This window comes from Oryzias latipes, chromosome 23 (genome assembly GCF_002234675.1).
Source record: "Oryzias latipes chromosome 23, ASM223467v1".
NCBI lineage: Eukaryota > Metazoa > Chordata > Actinopteri > Beloniformes > Adrianichthyidae > Oryzias > Oryzias latipes.
This window is the reverse complement of record NC_019881.2, coordinates 21,176,337-21,196,933: the sequence shown is the minus strand read 5'-3', so window position 1 is coordinate 21,196,933 and position 20,597 is coordinate 21,176,337. Positions and strand designations below refer to the sequence as shown.

The following is a 20,597-nucleotide window of genomic DNA, read 5'->3' as shown; positions in this document are numbered from 1 at the left end:
TCTGACAACCCTAGAATTTAGGTTATGACTGATTATCTTTTGTTAATGTAAACAGACTCATCAATAAGAAGTGCATGCTTTTCCTTTTTTCTTAAATGGTCATTTAGACTTTTGATGAACATAAGGCAACACCTCACAAACGGGGCTGCCGGAGCCTAACCTGGCTACTTGTGGGTGAAGGCAGGGTACACCCTGGACAGGTCGCCAGTCTGTTGCAGGGCCACAAATCACACAACCACATACACACCGTGGGAAAATTTAGAGTCACCAATTAACCTCTGAAGCATGTTTTTTCGACGGTGGGAGGAAGACGGATTGCCCAGAGAAAACCCACTAATGCACAGGGAGAACAGGCAAACTCCAAGCAGAAAGGTCCCAGCCGTGACTTGAACCGCGGCCTGTGTAGCAAGGGCGTTAACCACTCCACATCTATACAACACCTGATCAAACCAAACGTCTTACCAAGCAGCAGTTTAGGGAAGTTGGATGTCTCTATGTTGTGGTAATAAACCACAGACGTTGTTGCTGCTATGAAACCCATGAATGCTGGCATGAAGAGATGAAGGTGGTCGGTGTTCATCACCCTTGAGACAAGAGGCCAACATACAAAATGATGAAAATACAGTTACAGTTTAATAGGATAAAAGCTAAAAAAAGGGTTGACGAAGGACTTACTTGTTGGAGACGATGCCCTCTGCAAACTCGCACACGTGAACAAACAGAAGCAGGAAGGTGAGGATCCACCTCATGTTGTGGCCTGGGAAGTGGAGCCATGTGTTGTGATGGATCTGCACCTTGGAGCTCTGACTGCCCCACCCTACCGAAGGACAGACACAGGGACACAGAGGGGTTCATGAAAAAGTGTGCTTGCACTTAGATGTTTTTTTTTTCTTCAGGGGGGGGCAGTGGCTCAGGCGGTAGACCAGGTTGTCCAATCCAATGCAACCGAAGGGTCGGCAGTTCGATCCCCGCTCCCCCCAGCCGGCTGTCGTTGTGTCCTTGGGCAAGACACTTCACCTTTCCTGCCTCCAGGGGCTCCACTGGTGTGTGAATGTGTTTGATGTATGATGGTGATGGTCAGAGTGGCCGTAGGCGCAAACTGGCAGCCACGCCTTTGTCAGTCTGCCCCAGGGCAGCTGTGGTAGCTACATCAGTAGTTACCATCACCAAGAATGAATGGGAAGTGAAGGAATAATGGACACATTGCAAGCGCTCTGAGCACCGAGAAAAAGCGCAGATAAATCTAATCCATTATTATTATTCTGAAAAAAAACATTTCCAAACAGAAACATTAGTAAAACTTTGTCTGTGGAAGACTAGAATAAAAATGGTGGAAAATTCAGAAAAGTGACAGATGAGTTCTATGTAAACTTCTTCATTACTTTACACTTAGCTTCAGTTTGTAATTTGCTGAATAAATCGTTTACCAACTATGTTCCAATGCAACTGCCCATAAATACATACTAACATATAGCACATTAACAAATACCATGCCAACTGATAGAACATTATCATATAACATGCTAAAATATAACATGCTAACTTTTTGAACACTAACCTATAACATGCTAAAGTATGGCATCTTAACATATAGCATGATGATTGAACCCTATCATATAACACACTAACATATAACATCCTAACATAACACGCTAACATATAACATGCTAATATATAGCATTGGTAAAAAGCACAGCTTTCTGTCCAAAACAATCAGATAAAGAAAAGGTTTCCATCCATTTATTTGATTAAACTGTTCACTGTTTACTTTGTTATTCATCATATTTGCTCTAAACCCTAGTACAATAAAGATAAATCACACATTCAAAATAAAAGATAAGAGGAATTCACAAAATGCTTCTAGAAAAAGTAAGAACTCAAAGGCAACTATAGAGTGGACCACAACTCAAACTCCAAAGAGGAACCGATGATGTTCAGCATCGTGAAAACCACTTTTGGCTCCAAGCCGACTTTCAGCAAAAAATGTAAATCTGTTTATCTTGTTTCCCAGCAATGAATACAGTAAAGTCTACCCATCCCCCTGTATGCATCTGTTATTTGAAAACCAGCTAGAATCCAAACCTCCTACTCCTTCCAGGTCCCGGGTCTCCCACAGAGGTCATGAAAGGCAGAGCCACTCTACTGGCATGGGAAACAGGCTGTGGAAACATTCAGTCCAGATCTTCATTGTCTCAAAGAATAAAAGTAATATTGGTAACAACATTCAACCCACAGAAATAACATTTGGGACATTCCTGTATTCAGCTACTTATGAAAAACAAATTATGTAAATCAAAACGTCAAAAAGGGACGTCCCATCCTTTTGAACAGTTTGTACTTTGACCAGAAAATCTGACAGATTTTTCAGTTTGAGCTGAGAAACAAAGTCCAAAAAAGTACCATTGCGCGTTTTAATTTACTTTTAATGACAAAGCCGAATACAGAAGGATTTAAACAACCATCACTGCCAAAACACCCAACAAAATCAAATTTAACTCATAAATGCCCCCATTCAATTTAATAAAACTCATTTTATTTGGTATAAAAACAGTATTCACATTAGCAGTAATATAAACAGCTAGCACACACACTTATTAATTCAATTATATCAATATTGACTGACTAAGAAATCATCAATACAAGCTCCTTTAAGCACTGCAGTTTTGCCCCCCCCCCCCCCCCCCCCCCGTCCCATATAAAATAGTCCAGCTTTGCCCTTGGAGAAATCTGATTAAAATGTAAAGCCAAAGTTTTCCGGCACTTTTTCACGTTAACTAATTTATTTCATAGTTTCACATACGTATGTGTGTTGATAAAACACAAGTTGTGCAGTTAAGATGTCTTTTGAGTATTGAGTAACACAGCAGCGACACAGTATCAATACAGTTTAGGCAATATGCTGAAACGCTTCACGAAGCCTCATCTACCCATCATTACCAATAAATATGAAATGTTGCAGTTTCTTAAACAACCACTTGGGGCCGGCAGCAAAAGGGAGCAACTTCCCATTGACTTTAATGTAAAAGGTCTGGCTTTACGCAATGTTTATTAGGGTATATGAAGGCTTTAATTCATCCTTGATGGTTCAGCAGCAGAAAAGGTTTTACAAAGGGTCATCTGGACTTTTAAGATGTTTTGCTTGAGTGAAACAGTGTATTTTGTGTATTTTTGTCGATCTTAACAGTGTGGCTTTTTGAGTGGCTGGTCCCAAAACTTTCACTTTCTTAGGAGGGGTGGAGCAAACGCCTCGGGGTCCCCCCAGGGGAGCTGGGGGAAGTGGCTGGGGTGAGGGAAGTCTGGGCATCTCTGCTTAGACTGCTGCCCCCGCGACCCGGTCCCGGATTAGCGGAGGAAGATGGATGGATATGGATGGCGGAGCAAACTCCCATAAATATCCCTGATTTACCTCAGGCCTCATTTTCCTTCAGGTGAAATTATTGATAACCTGAATTAATGTAGGACTTTTATGTCCCAGAGCCCTCCCTGTAATTTCCACATCAATCTCATGCCGTTTCACGATGGAGATAAGCCGAGATACGGCATTTCCTGTGCTTGCTCCGCTGAACTCTGACAGAAAAGGTGAAGCTCTAAGAGTCTTAGGCAGGAAACACTCAAACAGCCTGTCAGAGCACACATAACACAGACTGACTCCACTGCCTTTATGCTGTGGCTCAGACTCTCAACAATCACACCTCTCAATGTTTACCAGTGGAAAACCCTACTTTAGAGCCGTTTCGGTGCCAAAATATGATGCTTTAAAGCTTTTTAGCATGTGAGGTCACTCGTTTGAGGTCCACAAATCATTTTAAGAACTTTTCAACAGGAAATGGATATGCGAAAGCAAGCAAGATCATTTTTAACAAGCAAGTAGTGAATGGCCTACCAATGAAGAGGATGGGGAAGGTGATGAAGAGCAAGAACACATGAGGAACAAGGTTGAGAGCGTCCACGAAGCAGCCATTGTTCAGCACGCCATTCTCCACGCTGTAGGCACTAATGTTCTTGTCGTTGCCACAAAAGGAAAAGGCCATGCCTTCAGCCAGCAGCCCCAACCAGAGACGTCTGCAAGAAAGAGGACATTTTTACGCCGATGACACTGGGCTCTGCCTCCCTGCACCGCGAGGGTTTTGAGAAGCGCTTTTCTTCAGGTGGGTGTGCTCTCAAGCACAAAGGTTTACATTAAAGTGTAAGAAATGACTTTTTGTTTTAGCACGAGTTTTTAAAGTTATAAAACTGATGATGTTATGCAATTTACAAGCACTGGCTGCTATGCGCTCACGTGGCGACCATTGATAACATCATTGAATGAGAGTGACGTCTGAATTAAAGACCCCATTTTTCTATAACTCCACATTTGGAGGGCTAACTGTCGGGTTAGGGAGAAGCCGCAGAGGTAAGGGAAGAATTCGGATTTGGTCTTAATGTGACGTCACTCATAGAAAATGTAATATATTATAATAATGTAATATAATATAATAATGAAGCAAATTCAATCGCCAATCTTTCGCGATACAGACGCCGCCTTGTTGGAGCCAACTGTCGTCAGTAAATAGTGATTGAATTGGGTCAGACTGGGTCTGAATCAAAGTTTCTATGGCAACCAATCTCTTGCCAATCAGGAGAGAGCTTGTTGGAAGTTCACACCCCTTGAAGTCATTTTATAGAAAGGACTTCACTTGAAAGTGGGCAACTTGAAATCTCAATCAACTTGAAATGTCAATCAAAAGTTTTTAACTTTGAACATGGGGGCCAGCAGGCTCCGCCTAATTTTATTAAACAAATTCAAGTTTGTAACTTGAATAACAAGAAGAGGATTATCGAGAAGATGTTCAGAAAAAAAAGTATCAGATCCAAAATGGTTCTTCTGACCAGTAGAATGACTGAGTAACAGCTGTTTATTTCTCTATAGAAGTCAATGGGATTTTGGCTTTTTGGGACCAGCGGATACCTCCTGTTTGGAATGCAAGAGGGGAGGGGTCAGTCAGCCCAGTTCTCATGTACAGTCAATGATCAAAACAAAGAATTTGACAAAGTGAAGGGGAAGTTTCAGACTTTTCCCCAGACTTTCAAAAGATAAGCCCTGACATCAATCTAATTGTCTTTTAGTTTATTGTGTACCTCCAGACAGAAAAACATTTTTTCCGTTTTAATAACCTAAAAAATATTATAGACCTAAGTGTAGACCTAAGAAAGACCTATTCTTATTTGATTGCTTGAAATGAACCATTTCAAATAAAAAAAAGAAAAACTGTAAGAAAATCTTTCCAGGTTTTCTTCAACCTTTTATCAAACAATTTAAAAAAAAATAGATGGAGAGTTGGGCCCCCCCATCTGACAGGTATACCAGCTAAACTGTGTGGTTGTAACCAAACCTTTCAAAATAACGGGGAATACTAGCACTAAGCTAAGAAAAAGAAGAATAACTGCCACTTCCTTCATATAAAACCACATTTACATGTGGAGCAGGCAACGTGTGCAATCTTCAAATTAATTTAATTAACATTTTAACATAAAAACAATACCATCAAGTAGAATGTATAAACAACGTTTAGCAGCTCTAAAGAAAAATAATTTAGGTTTAAATTTAATGTCTGAGCAGAATCTGTTGACTGGATCAGAAAATTACAAAAAATGAGCTTAACTACAAAAAAAGTAAAGAAGAACAAGACAAAGAAGAGCTGCCATATTTGTTTGAATTGAATTTTAGTGACTCACTGTGGAGAAAGAGTCCAAACACCAGTTTAAAAAAACATGTTTACTTCGAATTTAATTGATTATTTTACACTGTTTGGTTTATCTTCTCCGTCTTTAACAAAAGCCAAAGGCACCACATATCGCTAAAAATGAAAACAAAATCCTAAATTCAATGACTTTTTTTGACTAATTATTCCCAAATCTTACCTCGAAAAAAAGTCTAAATCCTCAAAGTTTCATTCCATTCCGCTGGATTCTGGGATGAAAAGAAAACTGAGAACAAAGAAACGGAAAAGAAATAAACCACTGTGAAAGCTGGAGCAAGAAAAAAACAAAAAAGGTTAATTATTTTTAGCCTGTGTAGTTTAAAGCATCAGCTGCTCGGCGGTGCTGACTTTCACCGCTAACCGTCAAGCTAATGCTATTACCTCGTGCAGCTTCCGGTTCAAACCTTCAAAACAAGAGTCGTCTTTTATTTTATTTTTCTATTCCTCAACAAATATCTAAATCTTTTGAAGCTGGTTGATAAAAAAAAGGTATCAAAAGTAATTTTGCTCTTGTAAAAACAATTTAAAAAATAAATATTTTCAATCAGATTACAATTTTGTGTAAGATTTTCTTTATTTGTAAGGGTGAAAACAATTTTCTTTTATGTTTGCATGCTTTCGATGCAGCATTTGTACCCTGGATAGAGGTTTTTAAGTCATTAACATGCACTTTAATTGCTAAATTGAACAAAAGTTACTGCATCACTTATAGTTATCCAAGTTTTATAGTTATCCAGTGATTTATCCTGGAAACATTTGAGAAAACCAAACCATCTTAAGTATAGTTTGATTATTTAACATTTTATCACTAGTCATCCCCCCACTGTTATATCAGCTTATTTAACTGAATTTGCTGGTCATCAAAATGACAGATTTCAGATATTAAAACTTTTTTTTTTTAATTAAAAACACTAAAAATAAATGGAAAATCTCATTTTTTAAATCTTTGCCAATATTATTAGTTCCTAACTAAATTTCCAAATTGACTGTGTTAATAATTATGAACTAATATATCAAGTAATGAATGTTCAGTTTTAATGAAGTAAATCTCACTGTTTTAAATCACAATGAACTTAAACGATAAAATAATATAAATAAAATTTTACTAATAAAAGTTTCTTATTTATTATTATTATAAGTAATTATTTGATTATTTTTTTAAGTTTATTCCTATACAAATAGAATTATTCCAAATTTAACTACCACAGTACAGTAAATGTTAACACCTTCAAAAACAAAAGTTGTTTTATTCTGAATGTACGACTTTTAGAGCTTCCGGCTTCTATGGCGGGTTTTCGGAACACTTGATTCCACGCTGACTCGTGTCAGATTTCCCAACTTGAACTTGTTTTGGCGCAGAAGAAGAGTTTATTATAGGCTTCTCCAGCTGCCAAAATGACGCAAAGCGCTGAAAAGTCGCGCTGAAATCCTGAGAAAAAAGTTAAGACAGTTAATTATGAAGAACATAAACATATTTTGATATTGGAATCACAAAAAATGCCAAGGTTATTTGGATTGATGTTATTTTAAATGGCCGTGTTTCTATTTTTATAGAGTTTTTATAAAAAAAAAACTTTAATTAACAAAATAAAACTTGAAGTATTTTTCCGCGTTTTGACCATCGTTCCTCCGGAACAGAAATGCGCCGCAGAGATGATCCTTTCATAATGTTCATGCTTGATCATAATCTGGTTTTGAGTGGATCATCCTCGCGCTCATCTCACGCACGAGATCCGAGCTTTGAGATGCGGGGAAGGAGGGAAGGATGCTGCGGGGGATGCTGAGGTCAGCCCGGTGCACTCAAGCAGAACAAACCTTTTCATTTGATTATTTCACATTTTGCCAAAGATGCTGAAGTAAAAATAAAGATGAAGAGTCAGACGGACACGCGCCTACATGGAAAAATAACAGAAAGAAGCCTGAACGCGCGTTAAGTGATTTCCAGAATCCTATTAATAAAATAAAGCTTTTACGTTTTTTAAACGATATAAAAACGTATTAGATACATTTTAAAATATATTTGCTTTTTCTAAACAAATGTGATTTAATTTAAAATTCGGCATTGATTTAAAAAGAAAAACATGCTGATTTATCCCATAACGACTCGACTTTTAGAAACTATCCCAGGAAATCCACTTCCCTTTCCTCAGAAAGGAGAGCAGTGCTGTATGCAGGAATCCTTCCCAGGTGTTCCTGAAATACACACGTTACAGCAATCCTACTAACGCCGAAATAAAGATTTTCTATCAATACATGCATCCTTTACAAAAAAACTTTAAATTCGGGTTTGCACTTTTACTAGGAATCAGATTTATTCTAAACTCCAGTTTTCTTAATGGAGTTTGGTGCCTCCGTTAGAAGCAGCTTCAGACATGATCAGGGGGAGGATGCTGCAGCGGGGACTGAAGGAGAACCGGAGCCCGCACATACCCGACCTCTCTGACGCAGCTTTTGGGTCAGGACGTCCTTCCCGGAACCTCTGCGCGTCTTCAAGCATCCATCCAGGTTTCTGCAGAGGAGCAGGTGACAGGAAATGCCTGCATGGCGTCGTGTCCGCTCAGAAAACGCGGTGTTATGGCGCACGATCAGAGGCAGAGACGACGGATGTATTTATAGCTGCCAAAGGATTCATAATTTATTTTTAAGTGATCATTTAAACTTAAAGAGAAAGGAGTAACTGATGGGAAACATCATATTTCATTTCCCGATTAAATGGTACGAAGCTCGCGCGCTGCAGGTGTACCTGAAACACCTGCGCACGTGTGAGGAAAACACCAGCGGTGAAGGGGGGAGGGTTTGGGATCTCATTTCCCCATATTTAAATGACAAACTATTACTTTTTGGTTTTATTTTAAAAATTAAAATCAGAGTTTAAATATAAAAATGTACATGATTGTACTAATTCTTAAATTTGCTTTAAATTGACTTTTGTTTAAGTTGCCATATTTTGAGGCGTGGTCTTTTGATTGACATGTGGTTTTTAAATTCCTGCATTAAGCCTTTTTTAGTAGGGCCACGCCCATTTACCATTTTTTTAAGATGGGGGTTGGACTATGTAGTCATTTCCTTTCAAAATCGACCACAGCCCTTTACTCAAATTTTAGAGCATGACATCGGGATCAGAGGATCTGCCCTCCAGGGGTTTGAATCCTGATTATCTGATAGGTACCAGTTTGTTAATGTAAATCGACAGTCCTCTTATTGCACTAGAGTTAGCTACGGAGTCCCACTGGGCTCAGTTCTAGGACCCATCCAGTTTATGCTTTACATGCTGCACTGATAGGAAACAAAACCAGGAAACACAGCGTTCATTTGCATTGTTACGTGAATGACACGCAGTTATGTTTATCCATTAAACCTGTCCAGAATGATCATATGGAAAAACTTAATGCCTGCATCAGAGACATCAAGACCTGGATGTCAATTAGTTACCTCCTCCTCCATCCATCCATCTTCTTCCGGTCATCTGGGACCGGGTCATCTGGGACCAGCAGTCTGAGGAGCAAGGATGCCCAGGCCACTTCCTCCAGCTCCTCTGGGGGGACCCTGAGGCGTTCCCAGGCCAACCAAGAGACAGTCTCTCTAACGTGTCCTGGGTCTTCCCCGGGGCCTTCGTCCAGTGGGACATGTACGGAACACCTCCCCAGGGAGGCGTCCAGGAGGCATCCAAACCAGATGCCCCAGTCACCTCGACTGGCTCCTCTCGATGTGGAGGAGAAGCGGTTCTACTCTGAGCTCTCTGCGGATAACCAAGCTGCTCGCCCTGTCTCTAAGGAAGTGCCAGCCACCCTACGGAGGAAGCTCATTTCAGCCGCTTGTATCTCATTTGTTCTTTCGATCATGACCCAGAGCTCATGACCATAGGTGAGCATTTGAGCGAAGATACAAAGAAAAAAACCTGAGGGAATTATCTTTGGGGCCAAACGCTTGGAGGCTCCACAAAGCTTCAATCTATTCATCTAAAAGCCACCAACCAGGCCATAAACTTGGTAGTGATGGACACAGACCAGCATTGACCACATTGGTCCAGTTTAGAGGTCTTTAGACTGTTTGCCAGAGGACAGACTTTAAAGTTCTGTTAATGGTTTATCAAGCTTTCAATGGTTTAGCACCAAAATACATAATTGACCTCCTTAGTAAGTATGTACCAAACACAACTCTCCTCTCATCTGGATCCAGTCTGTTGTTATTTCTTAGAGTCCAAACGTTCAGCTTCTATGCTTCACAGATCTGGAACAGACTGCTAGAAACCCTTGGATCAACTAAAAACACTCAGTTGATTTAAATCCAGGTTAAAGACCCACCAGTTCTCAGCTGCATTTGACTCGTTTTTAGTCAAAAGTTTACATAAGCACTGTTACTTTATGCTTACGTTCTTTACATTTTGATTTTAATGATCACTCCCTTGTCTGTTGAACTGCCACTCATGAAGAAAGATTAAGTTTGCTCCTGCAACAACAGAAAAAGGCCAAACTTTTGCATCGTCCTTTATTTACAAAACCCATGTCAGATTTTCTCTCTGGTATTGCGCCACAAAGTTTGAAAGAATTTGATTATTTGACAAACTCAACAGAATTTAGTAGAAATAACTAGAAAAAAATGTGTTGTACAGATATAAATCTGTTTATAATGGATCAGTCAGTATTGTTGAATGCATAATTATATGTGTAAGATATCTGTGCATTCCGAACAAATAAGGAGAGAATATTTGTTTAAAAGTTAAACTTCATGATAACGATTTTATCTTGACAATTAAATTGTTGATCTTAGTGTTGTAGATTATCTTCTGTTTACTTTCTGTCCTTTTTTCTTCTTTCCATTAGAAAAACCCAGACGGCTTTCTGACATATCACATGATTTTATTTTGTATGTTTTGATTAAACTTGCTGTGCAAAAATCTTCTTTTTTATATGTAAAATAAATCAGATTTTTGGAAATATTGTGATTTAACGTCTTCACTCAAATGAGAGTGAAATTTGATCTTAGAAATGAAAGTTTTCTACTTGATTTCATTTAAAACCTTTTCCCCAAAGGAAATCGAGACACCAGTGATCTCCTGTTCATCCTGACTGTCATTGTGGGTCAAAGACACATTTGTTTACATCATTTGTGCTGAAGAACTTCTCTGCTCGTCACTTTTCTCGGACGTCATCCCACTAATCCACAAAATGATCCTAAGTCTTGGCCTCGTAGGGGCTCCCAGCCTCTGGGGCGGATAGGTCTGCTCCACCCGCCGTTGTGGTGGGATAAAGGTTGCAGGTTCCGGACAAAGAGCCTGGGACTCCGTTTGCCTACGCGTCCCAGCTGAGAGGCCTCGGGGAGGTGGCGGGTGGGTCAGAGAAGTGGAAGACGGGGTGTGTGGATGGGTTTGTGCAGGAAGGGGGACGGAGCGAAGAGATTCACATCTGCAAGTGTTTCCCAGGATTCCCTGAGAGGAAGAGGATGACCTCCATCCTCAGCGCAGACAAGATCATCAGCGATTCGATGTCCCCCGAGTTGAATAAACACTTTCCCTCTTCGCCTACATGCAGAAACGCACTCGCTCTGAAGCAGATGTTCCACTTTGGCCTTCGGACACCAGAGGCGGAAGTAGCCCTGCTGACCCACGCGCCGCCCTGCAGGACCATGACGTTGAGGACACGTCCCGGTTTGTGTGATTTACACGGATTTGTTCTTCTTCCTGTGTTTATGTGTCCTGCATCTGTGTCGTGTTTGTGGTATCGGTCGCAGCGTGAGAACGCTCTGTGAGGAGGAGGAGGAAGCATGGACTCCCGCCTCCTCTGTGACTCCTGCTGTCACAGGCCTCCTTTTGCCCGTTTTACACAACATCCAACAAATCACAGGCAAACAGACGACTCGAGTGACATCTGAGGTCACGATCAAAGCCGGTAGATTAACCTTGAGTGTCTCTACTTTTATCCTTTATTGTGATTTTTAAAACTCTGACATCACGTGAAAACATTTCTCCCAGTCTGACATAACAAGAAGCTTACATAAGAACATTTCCCAAGTTCACAATAATGTTAAGAATGAACAAAAGTAAAGAAATAGATGCGAATATGCAATTAAGATACAGGTCTGACAGGAGATTTAACCTTTTATTATATTTTTTATCTGATATTTAAAAAAATCAAAACATGAATGACAAAACTTAAAAGAAAAAATGTACCAATTATTTATTCAAATTTTTCTTCAAAGCTAAAGAGCCGCAATAGAGGAATAAAGACATGTGACTCCAGAACATCCGGTTATAGACCCCTGTCCTAAATAAATAAGTTTCTGAGCATATCAGACTATTTTTGTTTTTATTTCCTTTTTATCAAAACTAACATCACCACAGGAGGGCGAGCTTGCCCCACTTTGGAGGAGTGAAGTCCCAGCAGCTTCAGTTACTGCGTAACTTTCCTCCTTATTTAACCACATCAAAAAGGTTTATAAAGTCAGGGGTGTGAGGGCTGTTGTGCTCCTCGGGACAGAATGTGGTTATTTTTCTGAAATTGTAAAGACACAGGCTCACGTTTCTTCACGGGGAAAGGATGCTGGTCACCTCCGCAGCCTCCAGACGTTCAGGCTCAAAAAGTTCACTGCCGTTTCAGAGAGAAACTGTAAAACTCTTTTAAAACTATAGGATTGGTTGCCATAGCAACATTTCACCAAATCTGGAAATGACAGCACTTTAAGGCTAAAAGTGTCACCGTCCCCATTTACCAACACGCACCACTGACTCACACTGGCACCAACCTGTGACCACCAGGAGCAACGTGGAGTTCAGTGTCTTTGACACAAGGACACGGTGTCAACTTACATCACTTGCATCGCTCAGTGATGTGCAAATAGATATTAAACGGGTTTGAGTTCAAAAATGTGGGAAAATATACTGGCTTCCTTCTCCATTTTTCATGTATCAGAAATGCAGGTTTAATCTTAATTTTCTTTAGAAATCTTCAAATATTTGCCACAAGAATATGTAGAAAACACAATTTTAAGCAGAGTGGGTCTTTTCTAAAACCTGCTTAGGCAGTTCACCTGGATCTTCCACCTGTAACAGGTCCATCAGAGGGAAAACTGACAAAGAAACAAGATTCCAGCTGCGTCAGAAACCACGGACGGCGGTGAGTCTCAGCCAGAGGCAATTCCAAACCTCTGGGGGAACCTCCTGGTTCTGGAGTCCTGGATGAGGTTCGGATCACTGACTGGATCCTTCAGCTAAACACGGGAGAGCAGAGGTTCGTGGAAATAGCAGGACCTGGACCTTTTTGTGCGGCACGAAATGAAACATGAAACGAGACGACGGGACGCAGAGGGGAATCGACCCTGGAGGATGGACGACTGAATGGGAGCAGTTGGGATGTTTACCGGAAAATGAATGGGTTAGTTTATTTAAGTTTTTTTCTTACTTTACTACTAACTTACTACTTACTTTACAGTTATTTTTTAAAGTTTTTTTCTTTAACCAGAGAGCCACAATGGAAGGATAAAAGAGATTGCAGACCCCTGGTCTATACTAAAAGTGAGCCAGGATACATGAACTTTACTGTATTAATCCCCTGGCTTGTTCCTTCGTTGTTGTTGTTCACTGTTTAACATTGTTCTGTATTGAATTTTTACATTCAATAAAGTTTTTTAAAAAATACATGAAGTTTACTTTGTATTTACTATCTATATAATACGAACTTAAAATATTACAATTTAATCTAAAGAGGTATTAAGTCAGTATACTTTAACACCACATGTCTATAGTATACGTGATATATTTACACTCAAGTATACATAATAATATGTTGTGTGTTTTGCTAACTATATCTGTTGGTGACACTGACAGCCGATTCTCCACCCATATTCTGAACCCCTTTCTCATATTTAGCTTACAACAGACTCATAGAACATTAATATACCTTTGCTTATAGTTTTCACAATTTGCTTAAATACTATCATTTCTTAATTGCTCAGAAATCAAATTAACAACACGTGGTGACCGGAACTGGAATCTTCTTCACTGTTTTTTTTTACCGGAAGGTTAACACCGGAAGTTAGCATTAGCTTGACGATCCGTTGAGTGAAAAACTTCCAAGCCCTTGGCGCTCACGCCTGCATCGGCCCCCGCTTGAAGCATGTCTTCGGATCAGGATTTCAGAGCGATTGTCCGGCAGCAGATGGGAGCGGCAGGGGAAGAGACTTACCTGGTTTTGGAGAACCGGATCGCGGACTTGAAGCTGCGGCTCGCGGAGCAACAAAAGATGCTCGACGCCGCGTTAAAACCGGAGGTTCGGCTTTTCAGAATCGGTAAGTTCAGCCAAAAATACCGCAAACCACACTCTCACAAAGTTATATCTGCAAAATGACTGTTTTTGTGTTTAAACATCCAATATTTGATTGTGAAAGTTAGACACTTTTTACTATGTTTAACATTTTGTGCGCCCTCTACCGACTGCAACGTAAACTACAATGAACAACGCTAAAATTCAGGAATTTTGATTTATTGATTTATTTCAAGCATTGTAGTCACAACAATAAATTTATCACACTCATTACAGAAATGTTGAAATGCATAGTTTAAAAAGACAGAAAATAAAATAAAACAAAACAAAACAAAAAAGTCACTGAAATCACATTTTGCTTATTTAAACACAGTGATCATTAACTAAAGTCAAGTAGAGCTTAATTTATTTTTTGAAGAGGAGTGGGAAGAAGCGGATTTATAGAATCCCACCTCTGCTGAGTTCATTCATTTGATAGTTTTACAGTTTTTGTAATCCGGTTCTGATCCAATAGATTATTTTCAGGTAACAGAATGGTTGATTATTTTCGGAAACCTTCATTCATGATTTCAGTGAACCGTATCGGTAACCAATATGTAATAAACATTGATTATAATTAGAACACATGATCACAATAAACCAGTTATTATTATTATTGCTACCCATTGCAGATCAAGTAAACAAAATCAATAGCTTTAATGATTGTAATTTAAACATTTCAGTAATCATTATTGCACATTACAATGTAATACCCATTGATTGTAATTAAAAGAGCTTTGATTATTTCATCACAATCAAGTTTACACATTTTTGGAAATAGTTTGGAATTATTCAAACACCTGTTGATTCTTAACTCTTCTTATCTTCATATTGTGAAAATCAGTTTCTTTTTACCTTTTCTTGAATATTTGGATATTTGAACATTTTTTTCAGCTCATGAAATCTGAAAAATAGGAAATCTCAATGTTTGCAATATTTGGGTTAAAAAATGTGCAAAGTATTCAAAATCCTACTTTATGTACCCCCCCCCCCCCAGTAGATTCCCAATGGTGGTGGGGAGTTAGGAGGTAATAGATGGAGTTGTAACTGGTAAGAAAGGTTTTATTTGAAGTTCAGGGACTGATGATGTGATTCTGAAGCTCCATGGTTTCTTCACTCGTGTGTCCGTTTCTGTCTAACAACAGGTCACGTCTCTGTCTCTCCCAGACTCCCTGAAGCAGCAGGAGGAGGAGGAGGAGGAGGAGCTCCAAGCAGAAGGGAGTGAGGAGGTCTTCTTCCAGCCTCCAGACATCAAGGAGGAAGAGTTTGAGACTTTTATCATCCTGGAGGAAGAGCGGCTGCAGTACGACGACGAGGAACGGGACTCTGAGAAGCGGGAAACTATGATCGCGCCTTTGGACTCTGAAGCGGAGGGCGGTCCGGACGACCAGCGGGGGGGTCACGGGTACCACTGCGGGATTTGCGGCACCAGCTTGTCCAGCAGGTTGTGTCTCCTGAGGCACCGGACCATCCACACGGGCGAGAGGCCGTACTTCTGCGAGCTGTGCGGCAAAACCTTCAGAGGAAGCGACAAGCTGCTGCTCCACAAGAGAACGCACACGGGCGAGAAGCCCTACCTGTGCCCCACCTGCGGGAAACGAGTCACCGACCCGTCCGCCTTCAAGAGACACCTGACCATCCACACCGACGAAAGGCCCTTCGCCTGCGAGATATGCGGCAAGACGTTCAAGCACAGCAACGCCAAGCTGTGCCACGTGCGCTCGCACACGGGCGAGAGGCCTTACCCGTGCGACCTGTGCGGGAACGGCTTCGTCAGCGCCTCCAAGCTGGAGCGGCACAGGAAGACGCACACGGGCGAGAGGCCGCACGTCTGCGGAACCTGCGGGAAGGGGTTCATCCGCCTCTCCGGCCTCAGAAACCACGTCTGCTTCCGGAAGCGTGCCGTCCGCTTCCCAGCAGGCATTTCTGCCTGAAGCCTTCGAGAGTCCGGACTGGTTTCAGCCGTAACCCGTTCGAATGAACCGCCGTAGGACTGAACGTGGAGGGACGTCTGTGCTCTGGCGTCCGGACGTCCGTGCTCTGGCGTCCGGACGTCCGTGCTCTGGCGTCCGGACGTCCGTGCTCTGGGGTCCGGACTGTGTTCCACTGGTCTGTCTGCAGTCCGTTCCCCCCTGTTGTGTCTCCGGTCCGGTTTGTCCTGCCACCCCCGTGTCGAGTGGTCCAGCCCTCTTTCTCCTCTTTGAGTTCCTGTAAAAAAAATTTGTGTTGTTAATGTGATCTTTTTTCTAATACCATTTATAAAACTTATAAAATAAAGTGAAATTAAAGTTGTATACATTTTTATTTTGACCTGTTCTCCGTTTTGCCAGCTTTTCCCCCCAAAGTTGACACATTGATGGACAGGAAGAAGTAGTAGTTGTGGAGAGACAGACGTCAGATTGAGACGAGTTGGAGGCGATGTTTTTTTATTTTTTGTGAACCTTGAACTTCACTTGCTGCAGGTTCTACTGACTGTTAGAACCAAATTAACATCTATTTCTCTTTATTTATCGATGACACAAAAAATATCTAAAGAATAAATAAATTAATCTTTATGATTTGTGACTTAAAAGTCGTAGAAATGTGAAAAAATGTCATGAGAATCTGTGACTGAAGATGAAAACGAGTTTCAGATTCGAAAGAAAACAGAAGCTCAGTTTTGTGGTTTTTGTCGCCACCTTGTGGCAGCTTCTGGTAGTTCATTTGGAGCAGAGCTAATCCGGACCCCGGTTCTCCTTTAGTCTAGGGGGGAATTTCAGACAAACAGGAAACCCAGAGCTGGACTCAAACCAAAAAAAAACCTACGTTTGTCGGATGCTTCAGCACAATTCCTGTGACTTCTCACTATTTATCGCCTCCATCTGGTCAGGAACTGTAGCAGCTCGGTGAGGTGATGTCCTGCAGAACACGTTTGATCAAAACCAACATTTAGTGGGTTTATTTCAGAGATGATCAGAAGGAAAGATGAGGAGAGTAAAAGCTTTTCAAGAAATGACAACTTTAATAATGATCAATGTACCCCAATAGTGAAGAGTCCTCTTCCTTTGAAGTCTCACAAAGCAAAATCAGCTTCCATGATGTTCCATGTTCAACACATGTGAAATGTTGGATCCTTTCAAAGGGAAGCACATGCACTGACTGGCCACTAATAGGCACACCTGTCCAACTGCTCATTAACACAATCACACGACAGCATCTCGGTGCATGGAGGCATGTAGACGTGGTCCAGGCGATCTGCTGCAGGTCAAACCGACCATCAGAATGAGGAAGAAACCTGATTGAAGTGACTTTGAACGTGGCGTGCTTGTTGGTGCCAGACGGGCTGGTCTGAGGATTTCAGAAACTGATGATCTACTGGGATTTTCACCAACATCCATCTCTACGGTTTACAGAGAGTTTACAGTGTACCATCTTCTCATGCTACTTCCAGCAGGATAAGGCGCCTAGAATCATCTCAGTCTGGTTTCCAGAACATGACCATGAGTTCTCTGGACTCAAACAGTCTCCACATTCACCAGAACCCAATGGAGAACCTTTGGGATGAGGTGGAACTGGAGATCAGCATCATGGATGTGCAGCCGACAAATCTGCAGCAACTGTGTGATCCGTCATGTGAACATGGACCAAAGTCTCTGAGGAACGTTTCCAGGACCTTGTTGAATCGAGAGTAAAGCAGTTCTGGAAGCAAACGGAGGTCAAACCCGGTTCCAGTGAGTTGTTCCTAACAAAGTGGCTGGTGAGAGTTTACACACGTTCTCGTGTTTTGACTAAGTTCACTGCAGTTCTCTGCCTTCCAACCTCTGCTGACTATAAATGATTTCTCACGGGTGAGAAGGAGCATTCCTAGACTAAATATCCAGTTCTCTGCCTTCTACTTTATTGAATAAATTGCCTGTAATTTACTCGAGTGGGATTCTGAAAAGCCGGCGTGGCCTTCATCAGGATAAATTATTCAAGGCCTCTTGTCACAGGTGTATCTGCAGGACAGCAGGAACGTACAAACCCGTCACTCTGCGTTTTAAATATGAACAAATCGCCCTCTGTTTACGAGTGGCGGAGGACCTTGAGACAGAATTGTGAGGATGCTCCCCTTCCTGCTGCAGAATACTAAACAGGGACTTTGGGCTGTGGGAGAGCTGGTGGTGGATTAGCATGGAAGCAAAACTGGCAACATCCAGGGAAAGCAATCCGCGCACAGCGATCCCGAGCCATGAAGGGGGGGGTTTCAGGACACGCAAAGTTCATACGAGCCCCTGGTGAAGGCTCTGCGGAAGCCATCAGAGCAGGTGCGCCCACGTCCGCCTCGCTGGCTGTAATCAGAGTGCAGTGTGTTTTTCTCAGCTGTGTAATTCATCAAAGTGACGGATGCCAATGAGTCTCAGTCAGCCAGACGGCCTCGGCTAATCAATCATCAGCCTCCCGCTCTTTGCTTTGCTGCCTCCTGCGGGCTCTGCTGACATCTTTTTAGGAGGTATTTTGCACCGTCACAGTCCTGGTTCCACACTTTGCTCAGGTCAGCGTGGAGATGAAGACCAGACCGTGACCTTAAGGTGGGATTCAGCTCCCTCATTAGGCAGCGATCCGTCAGAAAATACACACCACCTACGCAGATGTGGTTCTGTCCCTCACGCGGTTCTGTCCCGCAGTCGTGGTTCTGTCCCGCAAATGTCCTGGACTGAAGGATCAGGATGTTTCTTCTTTTTTCCTACTATTTGTGCAAAAAAACATCAAAAAGCAACCAATTAGGCGGGCGAAAATCTCTTATGGGCCTAAACTACCGTTTTGTGAAAAAATGTGAAAACCTTTGTCCTCCCGCTTTGTTTAGTTTAGTTGACCTTTGACCTTAGGATGAGGCCGCCATCTTGAATTTTCCACAAAAAAAAGGTCCCTTTTAGTACCTTCTACAGATTTAAACTTCTCCAAGTTATTTTCACAGGTGTCATTCAAAAATCAAGATTTAGTCTCTAGTTAAAGTTCTCTAGTCACAAGTCCAAGTCCCTGGTCATGGGTCCAAGCAAAGATTCAAGTCTCTGGCTACAATTCCAAGTCATTTCTAAAGTTAGCATTCCCACATCAAGATTAGGTCCCCATTCAAAGTTCTATATCTGCAAATCAGTTCTCTGGTTAGTGTCCAGCCACCATCCCAAGTCATTTCTAAAGTTTGCAGACCTAAATCAGGATTTAGTCACAAGTTCAAGTCTTAAATGAACATTTTCAGTAATTCAAGTTCAGAAATATGTGACAAGTCTAGAGACAGAAAACCACGTATGTGGTCACGGTGTCGTGATAATTGAAGAATAATTCTCAAATCTCCAGACTTTTGTGAAAAACATCTTAATTGAGTCTCTTGTCCTTTGACCGAGTCGCGTCTCTGTTCACGAGTCCATGTCAAACCTCAAGTCTTTTGTCAGAAAAATGTAATTTACATCTTACACTTCATGTCAAGAGTCTGCAATCACAAAATAAAGGTCAAAATCTTCAATGAGATCATTCATCTTAATGAACTCCAGGAATCTTTCATTCTGTTCCTCTAATAGTTGCACAGAAGATGAGCCCGGTTCTGTGCGACTCCCTCTGATCGATATCTGCTTTCCAATCTCGCGTCCTGTCAGGAACAAAAACTGGTGCGTGAGCGAGGCTGGAACCAACAAACCCATCTCCATTTTCATTTCCACAAGCTGCTCCAACGTTCCACAACATTTCAATGTGGCCACATCGTTAAAGAAAAAAGGTCCGTCTTCATGCTTCTGATGAGAAAACCGTGGCAGCTGGTTTTTTGGATCATTGCCTCTTCCTCATCAAATGTGAAGCATCATCATTCTGTCTCTTCATTACACAGAGACGAAGGCAGTGGGTGTTCGGCACAAAAACAGCTTTATTACTCCAGCAATGAGCGAGCGCCTCTTTTAAATAACACCCTAAATGCACCACACCTCAGCGCATTGTCCTGCCTCTCTGCTCGGTTCTGGACCCGTCTGTGACTCACAGCAGGGCTGGACTGAAGTGGAGTCGAGTTGTCGTCAATTAATCTGCAGTTAAAACAAAATTGTTGTTTTCTTTCTGTTCGTTGATGATAGTTGAGCAGAAATTTAGAAAAGAATAAAACCTCCCCTCAAGAATGAAAGCCATTGTAGGCCCTTCACAGGAAAATGTTTGGAGAAGCATCATTGGTTCTCTAACTTCACGTTCCCTTAGAGAGACCGCAGCACCAGCGCGTCAATCAGAGGGTTATTGTTGCCGCTCAGTAATTATAATCAAGTGGAGCTGGAAGGCAGCATTTAGGATCCTCCATTGTATTCTCTTCTGATTGATTGTCCTCAAGAATAAACAGTATGCATCTCAGTGAAGGAGAGTTCCTGAAACTTTAAAGCAGGGGTGTCAAACTCATTTTGGTTCGGGGGCCACATTCAACCCGTCTGATCCCAAGTGGGCCGGACCAGTAACATAAAAGCAAAAACAGCTTTTTTTCACTCAGTTGGAAAAAATGCTTCAACCAACATGGTCGCCTAATCACTTATTATTACACATTCATTCACAGAGGCCAATGGATCTCAAATAA

The 20,597-nt window shown here is 41.5% G+C and overlaps 2 protein-coding genes across 11 annotated transcripts in view; one reads left to right on the top strand and one right to left on the bottom strand.

Moving 5' to 3' along the window:
• Nucleotides 1-8,410, bottom strand: part of LOC101172781 (ATP-binding cassette sub-family C member 9) — a 65,879-nt gene extending 57,469 nt beyond the window's left edge. For 7 of the 10 annotated variants that reach the window (XR_002293122.2, XR_002293123.2, XR_002293124.2 and 4 more), the window contains exons 1-4: nt 5,902-6,107; nt 3,884-4,062; nt 676-817; nt 463-584 (exon numbers count right to left, since the gene is read on the bottom strand). Coding sequence is in view for 4 of the 10 variants with exons in the window: in XM_020714289.2 (XP_020569948.1) it covers nt 463-584; nt 676-817; nt 3,884-4,031 (412 nt within the window). In the remaining 6 variants the exon portion in view is untranslated. Of the gene's footprint in view, nt 1-462; nt 585-675; nt 818-3,883; nt 4,063-5,901; nt 6,108-8,171 lie in introns of those variants that run through there. The other 3 variants (XR_002293125.2, XR_002293126.2, XR_002293121.2) reach the window with 2 other exon arrangements.
• Nucleotides 8,411-13,656: 5,246 nt separating this feature from the next.
• LOC101172547 (zinc finger protein 239) lies at nt 13,657-16,342 on the top strand. The gene is made up of 2 exons (XM_011491305.3): nt 13,657-14,024; nt 15,206-16,342. Exons 1-2 carry the CDS (start codon nt 13,853-13,855, stop codon nt 15,970-15,972), a joined length of 939 nt encoding a protein of 312 aa, XP_011489607.1. The 5' UTR covers nt 13,657-13,852; the 3' UTR covers nt 15,973-16,342.
• The last annotated feature ends 4,255 nt before the right edge of the window (nt 16,343-20,597 follow it).